We start from the raw sequence: 19,968 nt of genomic DNA on the forward strand, positions 1-19,968 counted from the left end.
CCAGACAACGCCAACCTCCGCCACAGGCGAAACACCCTTTTGTATGATGTTCGGAACAGAGGCTGTCCTACCTATTGAAGTATCTCAACCTACCGCTAGGGTCGAGGGTTACGGCCCACAAACCAACGACGACGGCATCAACCTGGACAGAGACCTCCTAGAAGAAAAAAGACACTGGGCTCACTTGCACAACTTGCAAAACAAACAGCGAGTATCGCGTTTTTAAAACGCCAGAGTCAAGGCCCGGAACCTCCAATTGGGGGACTGGGTAATGAAGGAAGTCATTCCACCACCAACAAAACTCAGCCCAACTTAGGAAGGTCCATACAAAATTGTGCAAGTCGTTAGCCCCGGCACCTTCTACTTAATGGGCAAGGATGGCGTCACGTCGACCCACCCTTGGAATACCGAACACCTCCGGTATTACTACAAATAGTCATGTCGCTACCCAAGAGCATCTTGACTTAGCTAAATTTTTGTTCAATATTTAGCTAAGGGAAGATACCCAACGGGTACTACCCCACTTTTTGTACACGTTGATCAAACAACTATCAATGAAATGAGGAATTATTCAAACCATTGTTCCTAAGCCTAGTATCGAGGGCAACTGGCAACGCCAGCAATAGTCAGCGGACCACGTCCGCTACGTGGTGCACTTGGACCAATCTTAATTCCTTTAATGTTTCATTGATTGACAAAAGATAACCCCAAATCAAAGTACTAGCGGTACAAACACATCATAACAAACGCAAACTCAAAAACTTCATTCCATTTTGAAATATTTATTACAGCTAGTTATGCCTCAGCGGCTACAAAAAAAATAAAAATAAAGAGAATATAGTACAGATTCCAGCATCAAGGGTTGCCTCTGACGTCTTCTACTTCAGCGTGCGGCGACGGGATTGCGCGGCTCATTTGATCTGGCCCTCGGGCTGTGGGACTGGGGGTCTCTATTGTGCCGTCCGCCCTGCTGTACGCCGCCAGGAAGCCAGCACGTGACACCTCCGACTGGGTAGGAGTCTGCTGAGGCCCTTCCACCGGGCGCGCGCCACTTTCTCCACTGCTTGAGCGGACACCTTCTGCGGGGGCAGATACGACACCTTTCTCCGGCGGGGCACTCTTAGCCGGCGGCACATCGGGCTGAGACGCTTTTGCGAAGTCGATAGCGCCCTTCCGCTTCAGCAATTCCAGGTTCGCTAGGGCCGCAACCTTCGCCGACTCGGTCAGGGCCTTCTTGTACTCCGCCGACTGTTTGAATGCCTCAACAGCGGCGGCCGCGGCGTTATTTCCTTCAACCCTCAGGAGGGCAACCTAACCCTCCAGCCGCTTCACCTCCGTCATACGGGCGGCGGACTCCCGCTGCACGATAATGAGCTTCTTATCCTTAGAAGCCACCCGCTCCTGCAGCAGGGCGATGTCCTGCTCCAACTTGGAGACGCGTTCATTCCTCTCCAAGTCCCGCTGGATGGCCACCGTCAGCTTGCCGCGGGCTTTCGCGGCTTCACAATCCGCCTTTGCCAGACGCCGTTCCGCCTCCGCCAGTTTCTCCCTCGCCTCCGCCAATTCCCTCTCAAGACTTTGGATTTCCTCCGGGAACCCCCCTTCGGCCAGAGACTGCTTTGACGCCGCCACAAACATGTCATGTAACCCCGCGGATATTTGACCAAACGCCGAGCTATAGGGCGACTGGTCAATCGCCGTGGGGCGCGAAATCCCCGCTAGGCCGCCGAACCCTAACCGTTCGCAGAGGTGGAATAGAAACTCCCGCTCACCATCCGTCATAAATTCGGCATACGCGGCAAATGAGTCCAGGTCACTGGCGGCGGGAGCCTCTCCCTCCACCATAGCAGCCTTCGCGGGAGCTTGGCGGGCCTTCTTTTGCTGACGGACCCCGATTGTCTCCACATCCTCTTCCTCTTCGGGGGAGTCAGGCCGACGGCTTTTTTTCTCAACCACCCTTGGGTTCCCGGCAGTAGCCTTCGTTAGCTTCGTCGGCGGCTCCTCCCTCGGCGCAGTGACAGTCCCCGCCGGCTGCACCGTTCTTTCTTTATGGGGACCACGCCTGGTGGCGGGTACCTCTCCTGTTGCGAAGCCGCTGTTGTGGCCCCCTTTTTCCCGCCGGCCACTGGAGCCCCCCGCTTGAACGACAGGAAAACCGTCGGCACCAAGATAGGAGTGGTGCGGCATCGGCATCACCACCGGAACCTCGGACTGGCTCAGCGCCAGTGTCTCGGGGTTCACCACAGTCTGTTGGGCCGCCAGCCCTTCGGCGTACATGGCCTCCAGGAAGTTATCTACCTCCGCACGGTCCATTGCTTTGTCAAAAGCGTCGCGACTCGCTTTGTTACCCGGCGGAGTTTCTAAAAAAAAAAAAACCAGTCAGCCTGGGTTGTACAAAAAAAAAAAAAAAACGTGTGGCGCAGACTTCTTACCAACGGAGCAAGTTAGTCGCTGGTCGACCAATAGCTCCCAACCAGTCAGAAGTCGAAAGTCCAGGAGGTTGCGATTCCGCCAGCAGCCTCTGATCCGTGCTACGCCACACTCTTCTTCTCGCGTTAGGTTGTACCGCAGTCCCGCTGCACAAACACTAGTCGTTAGTAAAAATACAAGTCAGCAAGTACAAGAAGCCGCCAACTACGTTTAGCGAAAACCAGTTAACAACCTCGGATATGTTGAAACTTCGACTTAATTCTAAACGTCGGAGCCCCCTCGTTTGACCCAGCCTGGTACTCCCACCCCTCTGTGGCGACGCAGAAGGTCCCCCGCCAGTAGGACATGGAATCCCTTAGATTCTCGATCAGCTTGGGCGATCCCTGGCGACGGCTCAAGTCACTACTACAGAAAGGTCATCAGACGACGGTGGATTTCTGTTGTCTGATGACCAAGCTGACCGTGGTCTAAGTGTGTGTTGTGTGATTGAAAAATCAGACAACGGTGATTTCACCGTTGTGTGATAATAGTTTTCTCAACAGAAATGCCTATTTCCGTTGTGTGAGTTCTGCGCAGCATGTGCCTGTCATGGCATGCGCGGCGATGCCTCGGCACATTCAAACAACAGAAGATGAAATTTTGCCGTTGTCTGAGATTCATAACACACAACAGGTATGACTTATTTTTTGTTGTCTGAGATTCATAACACACAACGGATATAACTCATTCTTTGTTGTCTGAGATTCATAACACACAACGGATATAACTCATTATTTGTTGTCTGAGATTCATAACACACAACGGATATAACTCATTCTTTGTTGTCTGAGATTCATAACACACAACGGATATAACTCATTATTTGTTGTCTGAGACTAATAACAGACAACGGATATAACTTAATATTTGTTGTCTGAGGTAAGTAACACACAACTGAAGTAAAATTATCTCCGTTGTCTGTTAATTACTTAGACAACTGTGATCATTTTATTTCTGTTGTGTGTTATGAATCTCACACAACAGAATTTTGTTTTCTTTTGTTGTTGGTTGTTAGTTCACACAACAACTATATTTGATTATCTGTTGTGTGAATATTGTAATCAATTGGGTACCAACCAGTGACTGTTGTAGGAGAAGCCTAAATTTTGAACTCTTTTATCATCATACAACACATGGTTTTGCATTAAAGAGTTGCATGACTGAATATTAGATAGTAATTAACACATAAAAAGTACTCTAATCCATATCATTCAATCACCATTTTTCAAACATCCATACATTCAAGATAGATAATGTACCAAACAAGAAATCATTCCTAACTACCTATACATGAAACAAAAGCTGATATAATATCTTTACGCTTCAACGAAGTTTCCTTTTGAAGAAGAACAAGGGCAGTCACAAGAGACTTGGCATTTGGCCTCTCACGAGGTTCATACTGCAAACACCATGATGCTAATCGCACCAACTCAATTCCTGGGATCACTCTTTCTGCCAGATTGCATACCATATTAGCAGTTCGGCCAAAATTCGTTCCTCCATGGTACTGTAACAAAATCAGAATAAAAGATGGTTAAATAACATAATTTTACCAACATCAGCAAAGATAAAATTAGTTGTGAAATGTAGAGGAGGAGAATAAGTACCATGTAGTAGTTGGCAAAAGAACCACCATTTTGTATAAACCTTGAAACTGAAAATGCCAAGTCCTGACTGTCCTATGCAGGTCTAGTAGGAACTGCCCCAGCAAATTCTGTATACCTGTAAAGTTCACATAAAAAGTCAGAATTAGAAAGAGAAAAAGAAGGAATATTCATTTCGTTTAATGCATATAGTAATCTGATCTCTGCCCTTACTCTAAAAGACTCTCTCAGTCTCAGTCTCTCTCTCTCTCTAAATCCAAAAAACAATCATTATATGTGTGTGCGCGCGCGCGCGCGTATACATACATATACATACCAGAAGGCATGATTTCTCCTCCTTTTTTTTTACCCATTCTGTACTTACAAATCTAGTTAGCAACAAGCACATGGAAGCAAGCTTGGGACGTACTGACACTAAAATCAGATTTGTTGTTCATTCTCTCAGGATTTCTGGGTGGGAGGTAGAACACAGTTCAGATTCAAGCATAGGGGCCTTCCCCATCTGATGAAGTGGATTTGACATGCTAACTATTCTGATTTTCCAGATTTGAACATAATGAAAGTTTCTACACAATTTGCATGCATTTTCACCATTTGCGTGCTATGGAATAGAATGAGGTCAAAATACAAATGAGGATTTAGTACGTACAAAGAAAGAATATAATGATACTAAAACAGAGAAGAACCATAAAGTTGAGGATCAAACCTTTCCTTGCAGCGCTGTCATCGTTCTAATGACATTAACCCCACAGTTCTGAGCCAATGTTCGTGGTATAGCCTCAAAAGCTACAGCAGCAGCTTCATATGGCCACTGTTCCACCATAAAAACACAAATTTAACCCCAAAACTACTTCTAAAAGCAAATAAAGTGAAGCAACAGCAAGTTTTTAATCTTACCTCCCTAGTGTTCAGATTACCAATTTCCAGAATTTTGATTCACTTATACAAATATACAAGACTTTGGGGTGAGGAAAGAGCTTTACCTTTTCTATACCTTCAATAGCTTAACATAACTTTCATCTTCCTACAGGAAAAGACCTTTATACTTGGAAATCGATAAACATTTATCTGGAAATAGTACTTACAGTAATTAAATCTCCATACTGACCAGTGAACTTTGTACCGATACAACTTTTAATTAGCCCCAACATTGTTGCACCTGCCATGTAATGTGTACATAAGTTGCATGCCAGAAGTAATTATTTGAAGATTTGCAGATTATATTGTTCAAGACAAACAAGTCAAAGGAAAAAAATAAACCAAATTATCACTGTAAAACTGTCACTGGAAGTATAATTCAGAAGTTTAGTCTGTTTATTCTTTTTGACATGTTGTCCTTTACTTGGTCACACTTTAAACTCATGATTCAAATATATCTGAAAATAATATCACAAAAACGCAATAAATGTTTAAGTTACAATTGCGGAATTGCCATTGGACACAGATATAGGTGTCCAGCTTCCATTTGCCCTACAGGTGTCAACAGTGGATCTAGAGTTATGCCTAGTTTCTACTTCTATTAAGCAAAAGCTGAAGCTGTAGTATCAATCCCAAATTGAATATGAGGAGCATAAGGAGTAGCAACCTCAATGAATTATATTACCAACTCATTAATCATGAGTTAGACTAACTGAGAGCTCAAAAACCAGATTCTGGACATTAGATACAAATACTGTACACAGACCTCGATAATGACTAGACAAAAACATTGATAAGTATAACATAGAGATATTAAGTTAATTGGGGAAAGCGCATAAAACAACAAGAAGCAGAAACTATCATTTCATGCAAGAGCCACCAATAGAGAAAAATAAAGGATAAAGTAACTGTTAAACAAAAGCAGTTCAACTTGGAGAAAGAGGAATTCAAGAAGACTATCGTGCCTTTGCTGCTGGGTGTGCAAGATCCAATTCTCGCAGAATGGCATTCCCGTCATTGGTTACTACAATACATGTTAGCAATGAGGAGAACAACTTTGTTAGAGTTATGCAAATGCATTAACACCGAAAACAAAATCCTTCAGGATAGCAAATGCGCATAATAGAGATGCACGAGGCTAGACACAGATAAATACAGTAAAATTTGTCCACTTAAGGCAAAAGGATTGCCTCCACTAGCATCCAGTAGCATCTTTAACATGGACCTTGGTCCCAAGGTTGTACGGATGATGTCAGCAACAGCCTGTCATCATCAGAATATTTATAAGTTTCATGGTCCTGAGACCTTAATCACTAAAAGTATCAGAACTGAGACATACTCTCTCTTTTTTTCTCAAAAAAGAAACATTTCCGATAAGCACTTGATATCATAATTTGCCCTTATCCCTTACATAACTATGTTTTCTAACTTTCTAGAAGCATAATCTACTCACAGAACTCAAAAGGTATGTGTATCTGGCAATTAAAGTTTCATAGTCACCAGGATAATACTGATGCGAACTCATCCAGAAATTAGAATACAATCAAGACAAACACGAAACAAAATTTCCCTATAAATTTCATTTCATTTCCAATTTAACTATCATTGTTCATATTTAGTAATTCTCTCCCACAACAGGACAAAACCAAAACCATCTCCATTTGTATCAAAAGAGTGCAGCAGTTACTTAAACAGTTCCATAATCCAATTGGTTTGAAATATCTAAAATAAATCCAAGTCATTACTCTAACTAGCAAATGAGTTTCTGGCCAGAGGTAATGGAGCTGAATGATTGGTTTGCATCAACCTCTGGAATTAAAGTGGGTTTCTTAAAAGTTTTGAGTAAATCAAGGAGAAAAAATGATGATTACATTGATCAAATGATATCAACATTTAACAACAAGATGGGGAATGCAAGTTGACTATTGAAAATTTCAATGAAAGCTCCCTAGTTCCTATATGTAAACAGTGCAAAGTAAAATCAGAAAAATCATAGAGGGTAAAGTAAATTACCAATAAATCGTCCATATACGTTGCCATCCTTGCAAGGAAAAATTGCCTGAGATTTGCATAATACCCTATTAGAGTCTAAACTACATTCTTATAAAAAAAAGGGGAAGCTAAAGAAAGAAATCAATACAGGTGCAGAGTTTACCGTCTTGAAAAAGTTTATCCAAGAAATGGGCATTGATCCTATTAAATGATTGAAAATAAGTGTCAGAAACTTGAGATTTAAGTGAAACTCAGAATCACGAGTTACTCTATAACCCCAAACTGTGAGAGCTGCAGAAACTACACCAGTATAATAGTGAGCACTTGAGTTACCTCCACTTGTTGGGCAATTATAATATTCAAGAGAGACACCATCTTCATTAGACAACAGTTGAAATGAGCTTCTGTTCATCAACTTGGGTTCTTCATATCGTGTGCTAGGTATCTCCCAAGCTCTTGAGATCAGCCTGCATAACCATTGTCCAGACATCAATGATCCTGAATTCCATCCATCTATTTCATAAGGAAAACTGCTTATGAGTGTATTTGAAGAGCTTTATGTCCTCATGGCATAGTATGTCTATAACTACTATAGTAAGCCAATATAAGGAGATCTAATGGATCATATCATTTTAAAGCATAGCATGAATGGATTACTTAGGCTCTAGCAAGTGCAGCAGCCGACGGCACCTTTCCTGGGGAATATCATCAATTTTTTTCCTGAAAAACAGACACTCGTAATTTGATATGGTGACAGGTTTAGCAAACCAAAATACTGTTGCTAACAAGTTTGTCTTATCTGCTGATACACATGAGGAAATGAAGAGATAAACCATAAAGAATGAAAAGGAATGAAAATCTTCTCGCATTCATGATACAAATCAAACAGAAGACCATCTCTACTTATTATCAGTAATGATCAGGGTCAAATAACTTACAGTAAACACTCATTGATCAATTTCAAATCTAATTATGTCCATAACCAATTTTGAATAGCCGGCCATTATCATGTTAAGTGCACAATGAAGTTACCTTGACCAACACCCATTTGAGAGTATTGTGCATCTGTGTTGTGCAGGTGGGATGCCCTGTATGTATGTTTGTGTAAATTTTGTTCTTTTTCTTGGAATTTATCCAACCAAAGAGGATAATTTGAAACTACAATTGAAACACTATATATCAAAAAAAATAATAATCACATGATTGACAAAATAGCTTAAGAATTTCATTTTAGAGTATGATTTTCACAGATATTTTCTACTTTGTACTCAGTTTACTTTATGCTTCCGTTCTCCTTTCATTTACTCAGTCACTCAAAAAAAAAAAAAAACAAAAATAAGCTGAGGCAGGAAGCAGGAGTGCAAATGCACAACATGGGAATGTAAAAATCACTGCCTTAAATTTATTACAGAATAAATTGATAATGATCAAAAACTGACCAAAGACATGCAGCAGGATTATAAGAAGCGAGTCCAAAGGAATCAACTCTTTAGGAGGATTGAGGAACGTGACCACATCTTGTTCATCCAAGTAAGCCCTTTTCCCATTCGGAAGAAACTCATATGGTTTCTCGACCCACGCAGAGACATACCCTCCCTGGCCTCCATTGACAGCACAAATTACACTACAAGCAGAGTGCACAGACTCATTTCTGTACAATTTAAACCCTGCACATGCAACAAAGAACCCTAAATATCACATATGCGTGACAAAAAGTTACCAACTTTATACAATTAGACCTGCATGACAACACTAAATGAACATTGTATACACATTTCTCTGTGTGCACAGACATGTATGTAATTATATCGAATACGATGGCTTCGAACTAAATCCATACTTACTCATGGTTCAGTAACCAATTAGTTAAGTACAAATATACTTTCACATACAAATACAATTATGTATATGTACATACATGTGGCAATCATATCACAAAATGGGTTAATACTAAATCAATACCTACTCTTGGTTCACTAACCCATTTCTTCTGCATAACGCAGTCTAGAGTGATAGAGTAATTACTAAAGTTCCCCAAACACCAAAACTTTAAGCTAAACCCAACAATGAGCTAATGCTGACTAACTGAACAGCAAACGAATTCTGGGCTATATGGGCTCGATTTTCTCAGAAAAGGAAAAGAATTTTCATTATTTTGGGTACAAATTGAGTTGAGTTGTGGGTTTCAAGTAGGTGTAAAGAGCTCACCTTTGCCGGAGTTGTGTCGGAGAGGTTGACACCGTCGAGCCGGGAAGTTGAGTTGGCGGGAAATGGGTGATGGGTAGAGACGAATGGGATGGTTCAAGGTTGCTCATGCTGCTGCCGCCTCCATAGAACAGCACCCTACACAAAGCTACAAACCTTCTCCAAATCTCTCCATGAACATAAAGAAAAGGAAAAAAAAAAACGCAAACCCTAACAAATTTAGCAGATTATTAAAGAAATTTCTCAAAAACCGATGTGGGTTAACATTGTAATACGAAACAAAAATGTGCGGAACCAATAGACCTAAATCCTTCTCCTTACCTTTGAAGCCTGGATATTAGCATGGTGCACTTTACTCCCAGACTCCCGCTTCAAAGAGTCCTCTGCTCAAAAATCAATCAATCAATCAAAACAAACCAAGATCAGCGAAACCGAGCAAACGGGTTCTCACCGCAACTCAAATCTCATCCACTAAAGTAGCAAACAACCCAGAACACAAGCTTTCTCGCATACCCAGATGAACGAAGAACCAAAAGAAGTGAACTTTGAAGTAATCAAGAGTTAAAGAGAGAGAGAGAAAGAGAGACGAAGCTTACTGAGAACGAGCACTTGGGATTGCATGGTGGGTGTGAGATCTGCGTAGACCTAATCAAATGAGTGTCGGAGAATCATTCCCTATTGGCTAGAGAAATGTGGTGGTCGGAGAAAAGGGAGGAAAATAGGGATTCATTCCCTATTGGCTAGAGCAATGTGGTGGTTGGAGAATCAGAATCCATCGGCAAAGTAAAACATGTGTGAACCCAGGTGAAGGAGATGTGGGGATTTGGGTCGGTATATCGGAGAAGAAAGTGGACTGAACCAGATGGAAGACTGAGAGAAAGGTTTCACGAGAGAGAGAGAGACAGAGATACTAGTTGCCGGCCCACAGAGAGGTCTCCGGCGTTAGCGAGGTAGAAGGTCTTGGGGGACTATTTAAGGGGAGAGATCGATTCTTGAAGAATGTTTAGGATTTAGAGAAATTGAAGTTCTTCCGAGGCCAGATCCATGGTTGATTCAAGACAGGTCGAAGATTTAGGGCCAAAGATCAAAAATTTTGGGGGAGATTTGGGGAGGGAGAGAGAGAGACAGAGACAGAGAGAGGGATATTGGGAACGGAAGAATGGTGGGAGTCGAGAGGTGGTGGAAGAAATGTGGAGTAAACCCTGGTCGAGAAATGCAGCAGCTCCGCTTCTCATAGATCCGACAACTCAACAAATTTCGTCCCCTGGAACTCTCTTCGCAAATAGCACAGGTTTGAAGTTTTCACAGCGACAAAGATTGCTAAGGTTCCCCCCCTTTTATGTCAACATCAACGCGTTCTAAGCCGTCCGCTCAAAAACGACATCACGCACCATCCGTACACGTGTCGCAGGTCTCCACTTAATCTCCGGATTAACCGAGGCGTCGCCTCAGTTAAAGGAATCCATAATTATTAACATTAATGGCGACAAGACGGCCAGGCTTGGGAGACAGACCTCTGCACGCTAACCCTCTACAGGTTGGACACGTGTCAAACACTGTCAGACGAAACGTCTGGTGGAATTAACCACTTGGGATAATTTCTCCCTTGTCATTTTCCAAGTGGCGAAGCCTCCGCTGAGTGAAACCCCGCCAGCGGAACTTCTCCCTTGTCATTTCCCAAGTGCCGAAGCCTCCGCTGAGCTAAACCCCGCCAGCGGAACTTCTCCCTTGTCATTTCCCAAGTGACGAAGCCTCCGCTGAGCGAAACCCCGCCAGCGGAACTTCTCCCTTGTCATTTTCCAAGTGACGAAGCCTCCGCTGAGCGAAACCCCGCCAGCGGAACTTCTCCCTTGTCATCCGGCAAGCTGGGCGTCTTCCGCTACACACCTCTAGCGGAATCCTCTCTTCATCTTGCAAGCTGCGTGCTTTGTTCAGTGCAATATTGCTCAATAAAATACCGCCAGGCACGTCTACTGCACGCTGGTTCCTACTGCAGTCAGCGGGGGATATCCGCCAGCGGAGGATCCCGAGGCCACGCCTCACTCTGACAACGACCGCCACGAGGCGTTACAGTCAGACCGTCCCTACGGGACACGGGGACTTGTCAACAGTCTACGACGGCCCTGATCAGGCACGTTGACCCCCGTCACTGGGGTATTAAAGATTGGGCTCGCTACCCAACACCCTCTGCTCCGTGCAGCTCCCCCTCAAAGAACAATCCGCCGACCATCCGGAGGTCTACCTTGGCCGGGGAGTGGGGGACTCCCTGGGGGCCTAGCAGGGGCCCACCCGAAAGGGTATAAAGCGTTTCAAATCCATGGTTGACAACGCACTGACGCTAATTATGCTCTTGCAAGTCTAGCGGAAGAAAACGATTCAAACCGCCGAACAACTCCCCAACCAAGATTGCCCTCCTTGACTGGGGACTTGGGGACTTGTACATACATGTACATTTGCAAGCATAATTAGCTATAATGGGCCACGCTCATTGTACCGCTAAAGGTACTAATTCCAACCAAATGAATGACATTCAGGTACACCGCCAGGCGGGCTACAACCTCAGCGTCGGATCACCCCCAGATCACCGCCGACGCGTCGTGCCAAAATGGCATCAGTAGCTCCCAGAGCTGGGAACTGAAACATTTCAGTCCCACATCGAAAACAAAGAGAAGAACCTCCTCTTCCTCACCTATAAAAGGTTATCTCCTCTCTCCTCATTAATGACGCATTCAATACTTACCTACTGTTACTTTGTCAACATAAATACATTGACTAACTTAGGCATCGGAGAGTCAAAGGCCTCCCAGCGCGGTCTCCCTCTGACGCCCTTTGTATTTTACTTGACAGGCAGTGGAGGCTTTGAGAGCATCATAAGGATTGGTCCGCCCACCGAATCAGCGTTAACAGAGGTTCGGCTACCGCCGGACTTTTTGACATTAACACTTCGTTACTTTTTTTCATTAAAAAAAATTATTTGCCACAATATTAATGATATTTCCATCCAACCAATTGTGAAAAATTAAGAAATCTGTATTGGAATGATTGGGAGAAGTAATTAAAGTGAGATAAAATGTCATTTAGGTGACTAAAGTGATTGACAGAGTAATAGTTGAGTGACCAAAGTGATATATTTGAAGTTGAGTGACCAAAGTGTCGAATGAGTCATAGTTGAGTGACCATTTATGGAATTCTGTCTATAATTTATGATCAATTACTCTTGCTTGGAAAGATGAACATGAATCACATGATAAGGTTTGGTTTACTTGACAATTTGAATCTGCAATGTGTTACTTTAAACTTGAGCAACGACCTCTGACCCAAAAAAAAAAAAAAAGCTAGAACTCAAAAAACATTACAACAATCACCTCTTTAACTTCTTGCTATGCCTCGGTGCCTTGGTGGAATTTTAAGGTTCATATCAAACCAAGGTGTGGAGTACGTATGTTCAATATTCTTGCAGTTCGTCGCTCGATCATTGACTAATAATTGTTGAAATGATTAAATTCTGCTTACTACCTTGTACTTTCAAAGGTTCATCAGTTTAGTCCCTGCACTTCCAATTTAATCAGAAAAGTCCTTCCACTCTCCAATTTCATCAAATCGATCTAATCCGTCACTATTTCGTCAATTTTCGCTGTTAATAAGCTGACGTGGGACCTCCTTATAGGGAAAATTTCCAAACTACCCATCCCTAGGCTGCCCGCTGACCCGTCAGTTTTGTGAATGCAGATGGGTAGTTTGGAAATTTTCCCCGAAAATTGACGAAGTGGTGACAGATTAGATCGATTTGATGAAATTGGAGAGTGCAAGGACTTTTCTGATTAAATTAGAAGTGCAGGGACTGAACTGATAAACCCTTGAAAGTATAGAGTAGTAAGCAGAAATTAGTCCTTGTTGAAAGCACCAGAGAGAGATCAACAATAATTGAAGATAGAAAATGTTAAAAGTCTAGTCTTTGTTTTTCATTCTGGGAGTTAAAGTCGATCAATCCATATTTCAAAAAAAAAAAAAAAAGGTTAACATGAGCGTCCTTTCAGGGTCCACCCACTATTGATTATAATAGTAACCTTAACATTAATTTGACATTGATGTTGGTTTAGCATATACAGAATTTAGCATTACTCCTATACTTTTATAGAAAATGAAATCAATAATACGGATGGAGAACGATTCTTAATGACTATACAGATTACAGAGTACTATCGCCATTAAATTCTGCTAGTTGGGAAGTATTGCTAGCTACGTGATGAAGCTGACAAATCAACAACTGGAAAACGTATAAAAATTTCAAGTTAATTATATAGAAAGCAACCTTGATTTTGCAAGTAGCTAGTGTTTGGACTCAAAATGAGCATTTTGTCCTGACAAGGCACATCTTGGAGAAATTGAGCCAATGTCAGTGGCTCAAGCTATATATTGTCGACAAGTTCGAAATATATATTTAGAGGCTAAATAAAGCCTACTATGGAAGCATGGAAGCATGAAAAGTCAACTTTAGCACATTTTCCTACTTCGGCTAGGAAAAACCGAGCCAAGCAAGGAAGAAGGAGCGGACGCTTGACCAAATGAACTCGAAATGAGTTGAAACTCTGCAGATCCATTCTAGACATCCTAAGAAACATTTCTTATGAAGAGTGAAAGATCCAGATAGAAGTGGAAGGCCTTCAAAAGATCGGTCCAATTTTCTACAGAAGCAAAACTGGAAAACTGGACCTGTAATTTTACCAGGATGATCTACACTCATAGTGGAACATTTGTTATGAATAAGTCACGGTCAAAATCTGAATTCTTGATGGAGATATAATTGAAGGAATAAAGGAGCCGAAAGTGCTTCCTTATCTCCAATTATGCTTCCTTATCTCCGAAATTCATCATTCTTTATCTCCAATTATGCTTCCTTATCTCCAAAATTCATCATTTCTTATCTCCAATTAATGTTCCACTATCATTTGTTTAATGCTAAACACTTTGGCATGGTAGCCTATAAATAGAGGTTACAATGAAACACTTCAACACACAATTCACAACAACAATCTCTAAGATTATCCAAGCCTCTCTAGAGCAACCCTCTCCTTCTCTTACCGGTAGTCATACTCCAGTCCTAGTCTCCTCACGAGCCAACTGTTAGTGCTACCAAATCTTCCAGCCAAGCTAAAGTCACGCTTTAGCAAGTTCTCCTCACTTCCTAGTAGTTCTCGCTCTGCTCGATCTACAACATTGAGTATCGATTGTGATTTTGAAGAAGCTCAGCAAAAGTCCTTGCCATGAGGCACAAAGAATCCCACTACGAGGTTGGTGCTCTCCTCATCCACAATCGCTTGAAAGAAGTCAGGTCAAAGGACACCCCCGACGGCCTCACCCGAACGGTGCTGGCACGCCCGCACAGAAAAGAGACTGTTAACCAGCTGCAACAAAATTGGAGCCAAACATTTTGGCACGCCCAGTGGGACATACTGTGAGCTATAAATCACACCACTATTAAGAAGTTGAGGTTAGTAAGGGGTTGTGAATCATAACGGAATAGGTGAAGTCTCTTTTGTTAATATTGACCTAAACTCCTTATTGGTGCCTAGTTAAGGTCTCTTAAGGTTAAGGGCGGTTTTTATTAACACTTGTTGAACTGTCTTCACACTTATGATCTTTCTCATCTTAGTAAGAATAACCTATGTGAAATGGTGTCTAGAAAGGGGACAACGTTCATAACAGGTTATTGAATCCAGAAGTGCGTACAAATGGGCCTAAACCACTATGTAGGAGTAGTTCATGCCAAAATGGATTCTGCCACTTTTGTTCGCCTTCCCCCACCTGGCCATTTCAGTAAGGTTGCCCAAAGGATTTGAAAGAAAGATTGTGTCTAGGCGACTATACTTGGGCCGCACGTCTAAACCTTGATTCACAGTGTCTTATTGAATTCAGCTACTTTCAATTCAGACTTCCAGAAGCCATTGGGAAGTCAAGCGCAAACCCTTATCAAAAGGTTTACGTTAACTGCCCGAAACATAAGACCTCCAGTTACAGACCGCACTCGCGTGCAGACTGTCGTGGTCTTTCCGAAGAACAAGTAATCCAAAGATTTTCTCCCCACCCTCCATCGACAGAGATGTCAACTGAACGAGGAGGAAATCAACGTTATACTACTGAAGGCGAGAAAGTTCTTGCCGCCCAGCCTAATCAGGCTGGCGATACGTCTAGCATCACCCAGGTAGCCGCGAGCGCAGTTACAACTATTGACTTTGTGCCTATTCTCGTTCCAGAAAATGTGACCATAGAAGAGCGGCTTAATATCCTTCAACAGAATTCTGCTGCATACCATGAGAAGATGGAAAAAGCCCTTGCGGAGGACCGTCGACGGCTTGATGAGTTCACTATCTCGGTCAAGAGGCTGGAGCTAGGGGCACAACAAACACAAGGGCAATTGGATGACATGAACCAAAAAATGTAGAAGAACCACGAAGAGCTGTTGGTCGTAAGCAAACACATCGCTTCAGCAGTCGCGACGATTCGCAAAGAAGGATCCAACGTCGCGACCCAGGTGGCCATGCAGAAGGCTGACCTCGATCAGGCTAGAGAGGTTCTACATAAAACACTGGGAGATCCTAGCGCCATTCTGGGCTCTCTAGGTCAGCCCCCTATATCTGGCAAGTACATACCGCCAAATGCTCGTGAAAAAGCAAGCGGCGGCAATACGACCACATCCGCTACTGTCGCGTCAGTCAAAGGTAAAGAGACTACTCTGGCAATGAGTGGGAAGAACAACACCGCGTTATCAGTCACGCAAGGGCCAGGACTTTGAAAATCAATGAAGGGGCCCTTTCATATCATAGCCTGTTTCCCCAATACGACAGCGACAGAGTTGAATACGTGCACCACGATCAACCTCCAGCAAGCCATTATGGTATCGACCAGGTTAAAAGTCCAGCGAAGGTCACCACAGCCACAAAGGGTCAGCCAGCAGTGGTTTTTACGTCACAGACGTCAACCCGACACAAAATGACCCATGGAGGCGGCGTATCTTTGGTTAATCAGGCTTCACAGGCGCCACCCCTGATCTGGCCAGTTGATGATACAGTGGTTCACCCACCTCCTCCTTATCCAAGATATGTAAGGAGAGAGGAGGTAGAAGCAATGATCAGGGCCGCGAACCAGAGGCCTAACCTGGAGGAGGCCTACCAGGGGCCCTTCCCACAGCATATTACACAAACACCTTATCCTAGGGGATATAAGAACATTACGTTCTCTACTTTCTCGGGAGAGGAAGTCGAAAATGCCGTGGCCCATTTGGTTAGGTTTCGAGTACAGTGTGGCCAGTACCAGAACGATGACAATCTAAAGTGTAACATCTTCGCTACTTCTTTATCGGGGTCTGCCTTCACCTGGTTCACTAAGCTACAACCGGGATCAGTTGCGAGTTGGCCCGTGATGGAGAAGCTGTTCAAGGAAACCTTCGGGACTATCGAGCCGGAAGTAGATCTGGCTTCACTCACTCAGATGGCTCAGTAGCCAACTGAATCTGCTGTCATGTACCTTCAGCGCTTTCAGATCCAGAAAGGAAAGTTGAACGTGATTCTGCCGGAGAAAGAACTGGTGAAGTTGGCAATCAAAGGCTTAGAGCCCCGCCAACGCAAAAAACAGCATGGAAGCATGTTCAATTCCATGGGGGAACTAATCACAGAAGTAGGAAGTTTCGAGCACTTGCTCAGGGAGATGGACGCTATGAAAAACGCCTCGAAGGGGACATACATCCCAGGGAAACGCCGAACAGTGGCTGCGCTCAGCCATCAATCCAGTTCCTTTGATCCTTACTACAAGAGTGAGAAATCTAGTACAGCAAAGGCTGATGAGTCTGAAGAAGACAAGATAGCTGCCCTGGAACTCACCGGGAAAAAGGCTTCAACGCTAAAGCAACTGAAGCTGTGCAAAGAGCCGGTGAAGCTCAAGTTGGTGGTTTTCACCAAACCAGAGTTCGCAAGTTATACTTACGACGGGAACAAAGCGCATGAAATCTTGGATGAAATGATCGCTGCAAAGATGGTGAAAACCGACTTCGGCCCATTTCCCAAACCAGAGCAGCTAAGGGGGAAGAAATACTGCAAACTCCATAATATGTGGAATCATAATACAGCTGATTGTATTAAGCTGAAGGATCAGATCCAAATCTGGTTAAATAACGGTAGTTTGCAAGTAGAGACGCCGACAACAGCAGCAGCGTTGGTGGACCTAGATCCTTTCCCAGATACCGGCATCAACATGGTGGATGTGGCATGGGGTGAAAAAGATCAGCAGAATCAAAGTCCAGACCACGCTGCTAAGGATTTGAAAAGGGCTGGAGACAAAGTCGTGAAGCGGGAATCCAAGACTCGTTTACCCATCGTCCTATGCTCGCGGTGCAAGGAAGAATATGACACTCGAGCCTTGCATGAGGAAACATCCCAGACTGTCTGCTTTGGATCTCTGCCACCAATACAGTTAGTATCATCCTCTAGAAACTTCCAACCATGCAGCCCAAGAGTACACAGTGGTTCAGAAACTCCTTCTCCAAGGGACTCAAACTTATTCAAAAAGTTGAAGACCGCGAGGGAAGAAGGGCAAGCAGATAAGCGGCAAGGGGTTTTTACCAGACCTTACATTCCGCCTATGTTGACATCCTCCATCAAAGAAGGGAGATGGTATACACAGAAGAAGGGCAAGGCGGTGGAGATAAGCTCTTCAAGGAAGAGAAAACTCCAGCGGAGGTTTGGAGAAGCAAAGCGAACCTTGGAAGCACCAGAACAAGGATTGATCAAACCATCGCAATTACTGAAACCTCCAGAAGAGTATTAGAGACAATTGGAGGCACTGGCCTCCAAGAGATTCATTTCCCCGCAATTTCAGAAACCGCAGCCCAAAGTATCGCGCCAAGAGCAAAAACACGTGCCCCTAAGAGCAGCGCTCAGGAGAAGTCCCTAGTTCCCGCGAGGTAAGAACCGCCGCCAGCTCGTAAAGTCAATGTTTGGCGGAGAATATCTCATGAAGGAAGAAATAGCGAGCCTTCCATCTTTGACAGGCTGGGGAGCAAAGACAATCGGTCCGCATTTGTGCAGAAAGTTCAAAGCTTAGTGGTCGCCCTCCCAGAGGAAGTGCCAGCGGCGAAACAAATTGACTTGACTCATAAACTTTCGCAAGCGTACGAATCGTTGTCAAGTAAGGGAAATATTGAGCCCAAAGATTATCGTACCACGGGGATTAGTGGCTAACCCACAATCCTTGGGTGGTCGGAACTAAAGTCACTAAGCAAACAAAATAAAAATAAAGTGAATAAAAAGGCTAATCTAAGGCACCAAGCCTTAGTAATGCTCGGCTTTGGTTTTCACCAAAGCCTAATCAAAACTAAGAGCCTAGTGGTGGATATGCACAAATGAGTCGAAATTTGTAGTGGGTTTTGAATTGTGAATTAACTAAATTAAACGCAACCGAAAAGTAAACTAAACAACTAATTAACGAACTAGAAAATTAAATTTGGGTTTTCAAATTAACGGGAATATGGGAGTGTCGGGTGATTCACACTAACCCTCCTGCAAATATCGAAGCCAATTTCACAAATGCATGCATTTCCTATATGTGTCGAGTCCCGTATTTAGTACCGGTTAAGGCTACTAAACCAATTATCCTTTCGGTGTATTGATTATACCAGTTAAGGCCACAATCAACTCTCTAATTTGGGCATTACGCCGGTTAAGGCCGCAATATCCAAAATTAGAGGCCTAGAGAGCAAGATAATAGAGACCCAAGCAAGCTTAGCTACAATTAAGCTAGCTAATGGTCACCACACTTAAATTCTAGATGCCACAAGACTAATAAGTTGTCAATTTATCAATCTATTCATCGTAATTGCCCACAACATAATTCCAAAGGTTGACAAAGCCTAGAAACATGCTTCTAAGGACCAATAAATTCGGATTTAAAGCATACACAATGGAAATTGCATTTATTAAAATTAAAGCATCAATATTTATACAAGATGAGTTAGGGGTTCACAACCCTAACTCCCAAAATTGAACTACTCACTATCCATAGTTAAATACATCATCAATAGCAAATAAAATTATGGAATAGATAATAAGGAAGAGAGGGGAGAGTTAGCTTGGTCACTTCTAGCTATGAGCTAGTATGAACCAAACAATGTTAATGTCTAAAAGTCTGGCGGTAGCCGGACCTTAGTTAACGCTGATCCGTTGGGCGGATCGATACTCGTGTTAATGTTGTAGTCCCCGTTACCTGTCAAGTAAAATACAACGGGCGTCAGAGGGAGACCGCGCTGGGCGGCCTTCAACTCTCCGATGCCTAAGTTAGTCAATGTATTTATGTTGACAAAGTAACAGTAGGTAAGTATTGAATGCGTCCTTAATGAGGAGAGAGGAGAGAACCTTTTATTGGTGAGGAAGAGACTGATCTTGTCTTTGTTTTCGATGTGGGACTGATATGCTTCAGTTCTCAGTTTCAGAAGCTTCTGATGCCATCTTGGCGCGGCGCGTGGCGGCGCGTCAGTGGCGATCTGGAGGTGGTCCGATGCTGAGGTTGTAGCCCGCCTGGCGGTGTGTCTGCATGTCATTCCTTTGGTTGGAATTAGTACCTTTAGTGGTACAATGAGCATGGCCCATTATAGCTAATTATGTTTGCAAATGTACATGTATGTACAAGTCCCCCAAGTCCCCAGTCAAGGAGGGCAATCTTGGTTGGGGAGTTGTTCGGCGGTTTGAAGCGTTTTCTTCCGCTAGACTTGCAAGAGCATAATTAGCGTCAG

The 19,968-nt window shown here is 43.4% G+C and overlaps 1 protein-coding gene and 1 long non-coding RNA gene across 2 annotated transcripts; both read right to left on the reverse strand.

Annotated features, from left to right (window-relative positions):
* Positions 1 to 3,661: 3,661 nt before the first annotated feature.
* On the reverse strand, positions 3,662 to 5,076 carry LOC112182761. The gene is made up of 4 exons (XR_002929535.2): positions 5,057 to 5,076; positions 4,780 to 4,884; positions 4,077 to 4,191; positions 3,662 to 3,976 (listed from the first exon to the last, which is right to left on the reverse strand). It is a non-coding gene; the product is annotated as an uncharacterized LOC112182761 (long non-coding RNA).
* A 704-nt stretch (positions 5,077 to 5,780) lies between these two features.
* Positions 5,781 to 9,855, reverse strand: LOC112182485 (T-complex protein 1 subunit gamma). The gene is made up of 4 exons (XM_024320980.2): positions 9,785 to 9,855; positions 9,510 to 9,571; positions 6,182 to 6,254; positions 5,781 to 6,024 (listed from the first exon to the last, which is right to left on the reverse strand). Exons 1-4 carry the CDS (start codon positions 9,807 to 9,809, stop codon positions 5,948 to 5,950), a joined length of 237 nt encoding a protein of 78 aa, XP_024176748.2. The 5' UTR covers positions 9,810 to 9,855; the 3' UTR covers positions 5,781 to 5,947.
* Positions 9,856 to 19,968: the final 10,113 nt, after the last annotated feature.

This window comes from Rosa chinensis, chromosome 1, assembly GCF_002994745.2.
Source record: "Rosa chinensis cultivar Old Blush chromosome 1, RchiOBHm-V2, whole genome shotgun sequence".
NCBI classification, from domain to species: Eukaryota; Viridiplantae; Streptophyta; class Magnoliopsida; order Rosales; family Rosaceae; genus Rosa; species Rosa chinensis.

Bases quoted from the DNA above. Each gene is read 5' to 3' on its own strand.
- LOC112182485 (XM_024320980.2), bottom strand. From the start codon at position 9,809: ATGCAATCCCAAGTGCTCGTTCTCA. The intron at 9,572-9,784 runs GTAAGCTTCGTC...ATTTTTGAGCAG, and splicing joins ATCCCAAGTGCTCGTTCTCA to AGGACTCTTTGAAGCGGGAG. The intron at 6,255-9,509 runs GTAAGGAGAAGG...TGATGATGACAG, and splicing joins CTAATATCCAGGCTTCAAAG to GCTGTTGCTGACATCATCCG.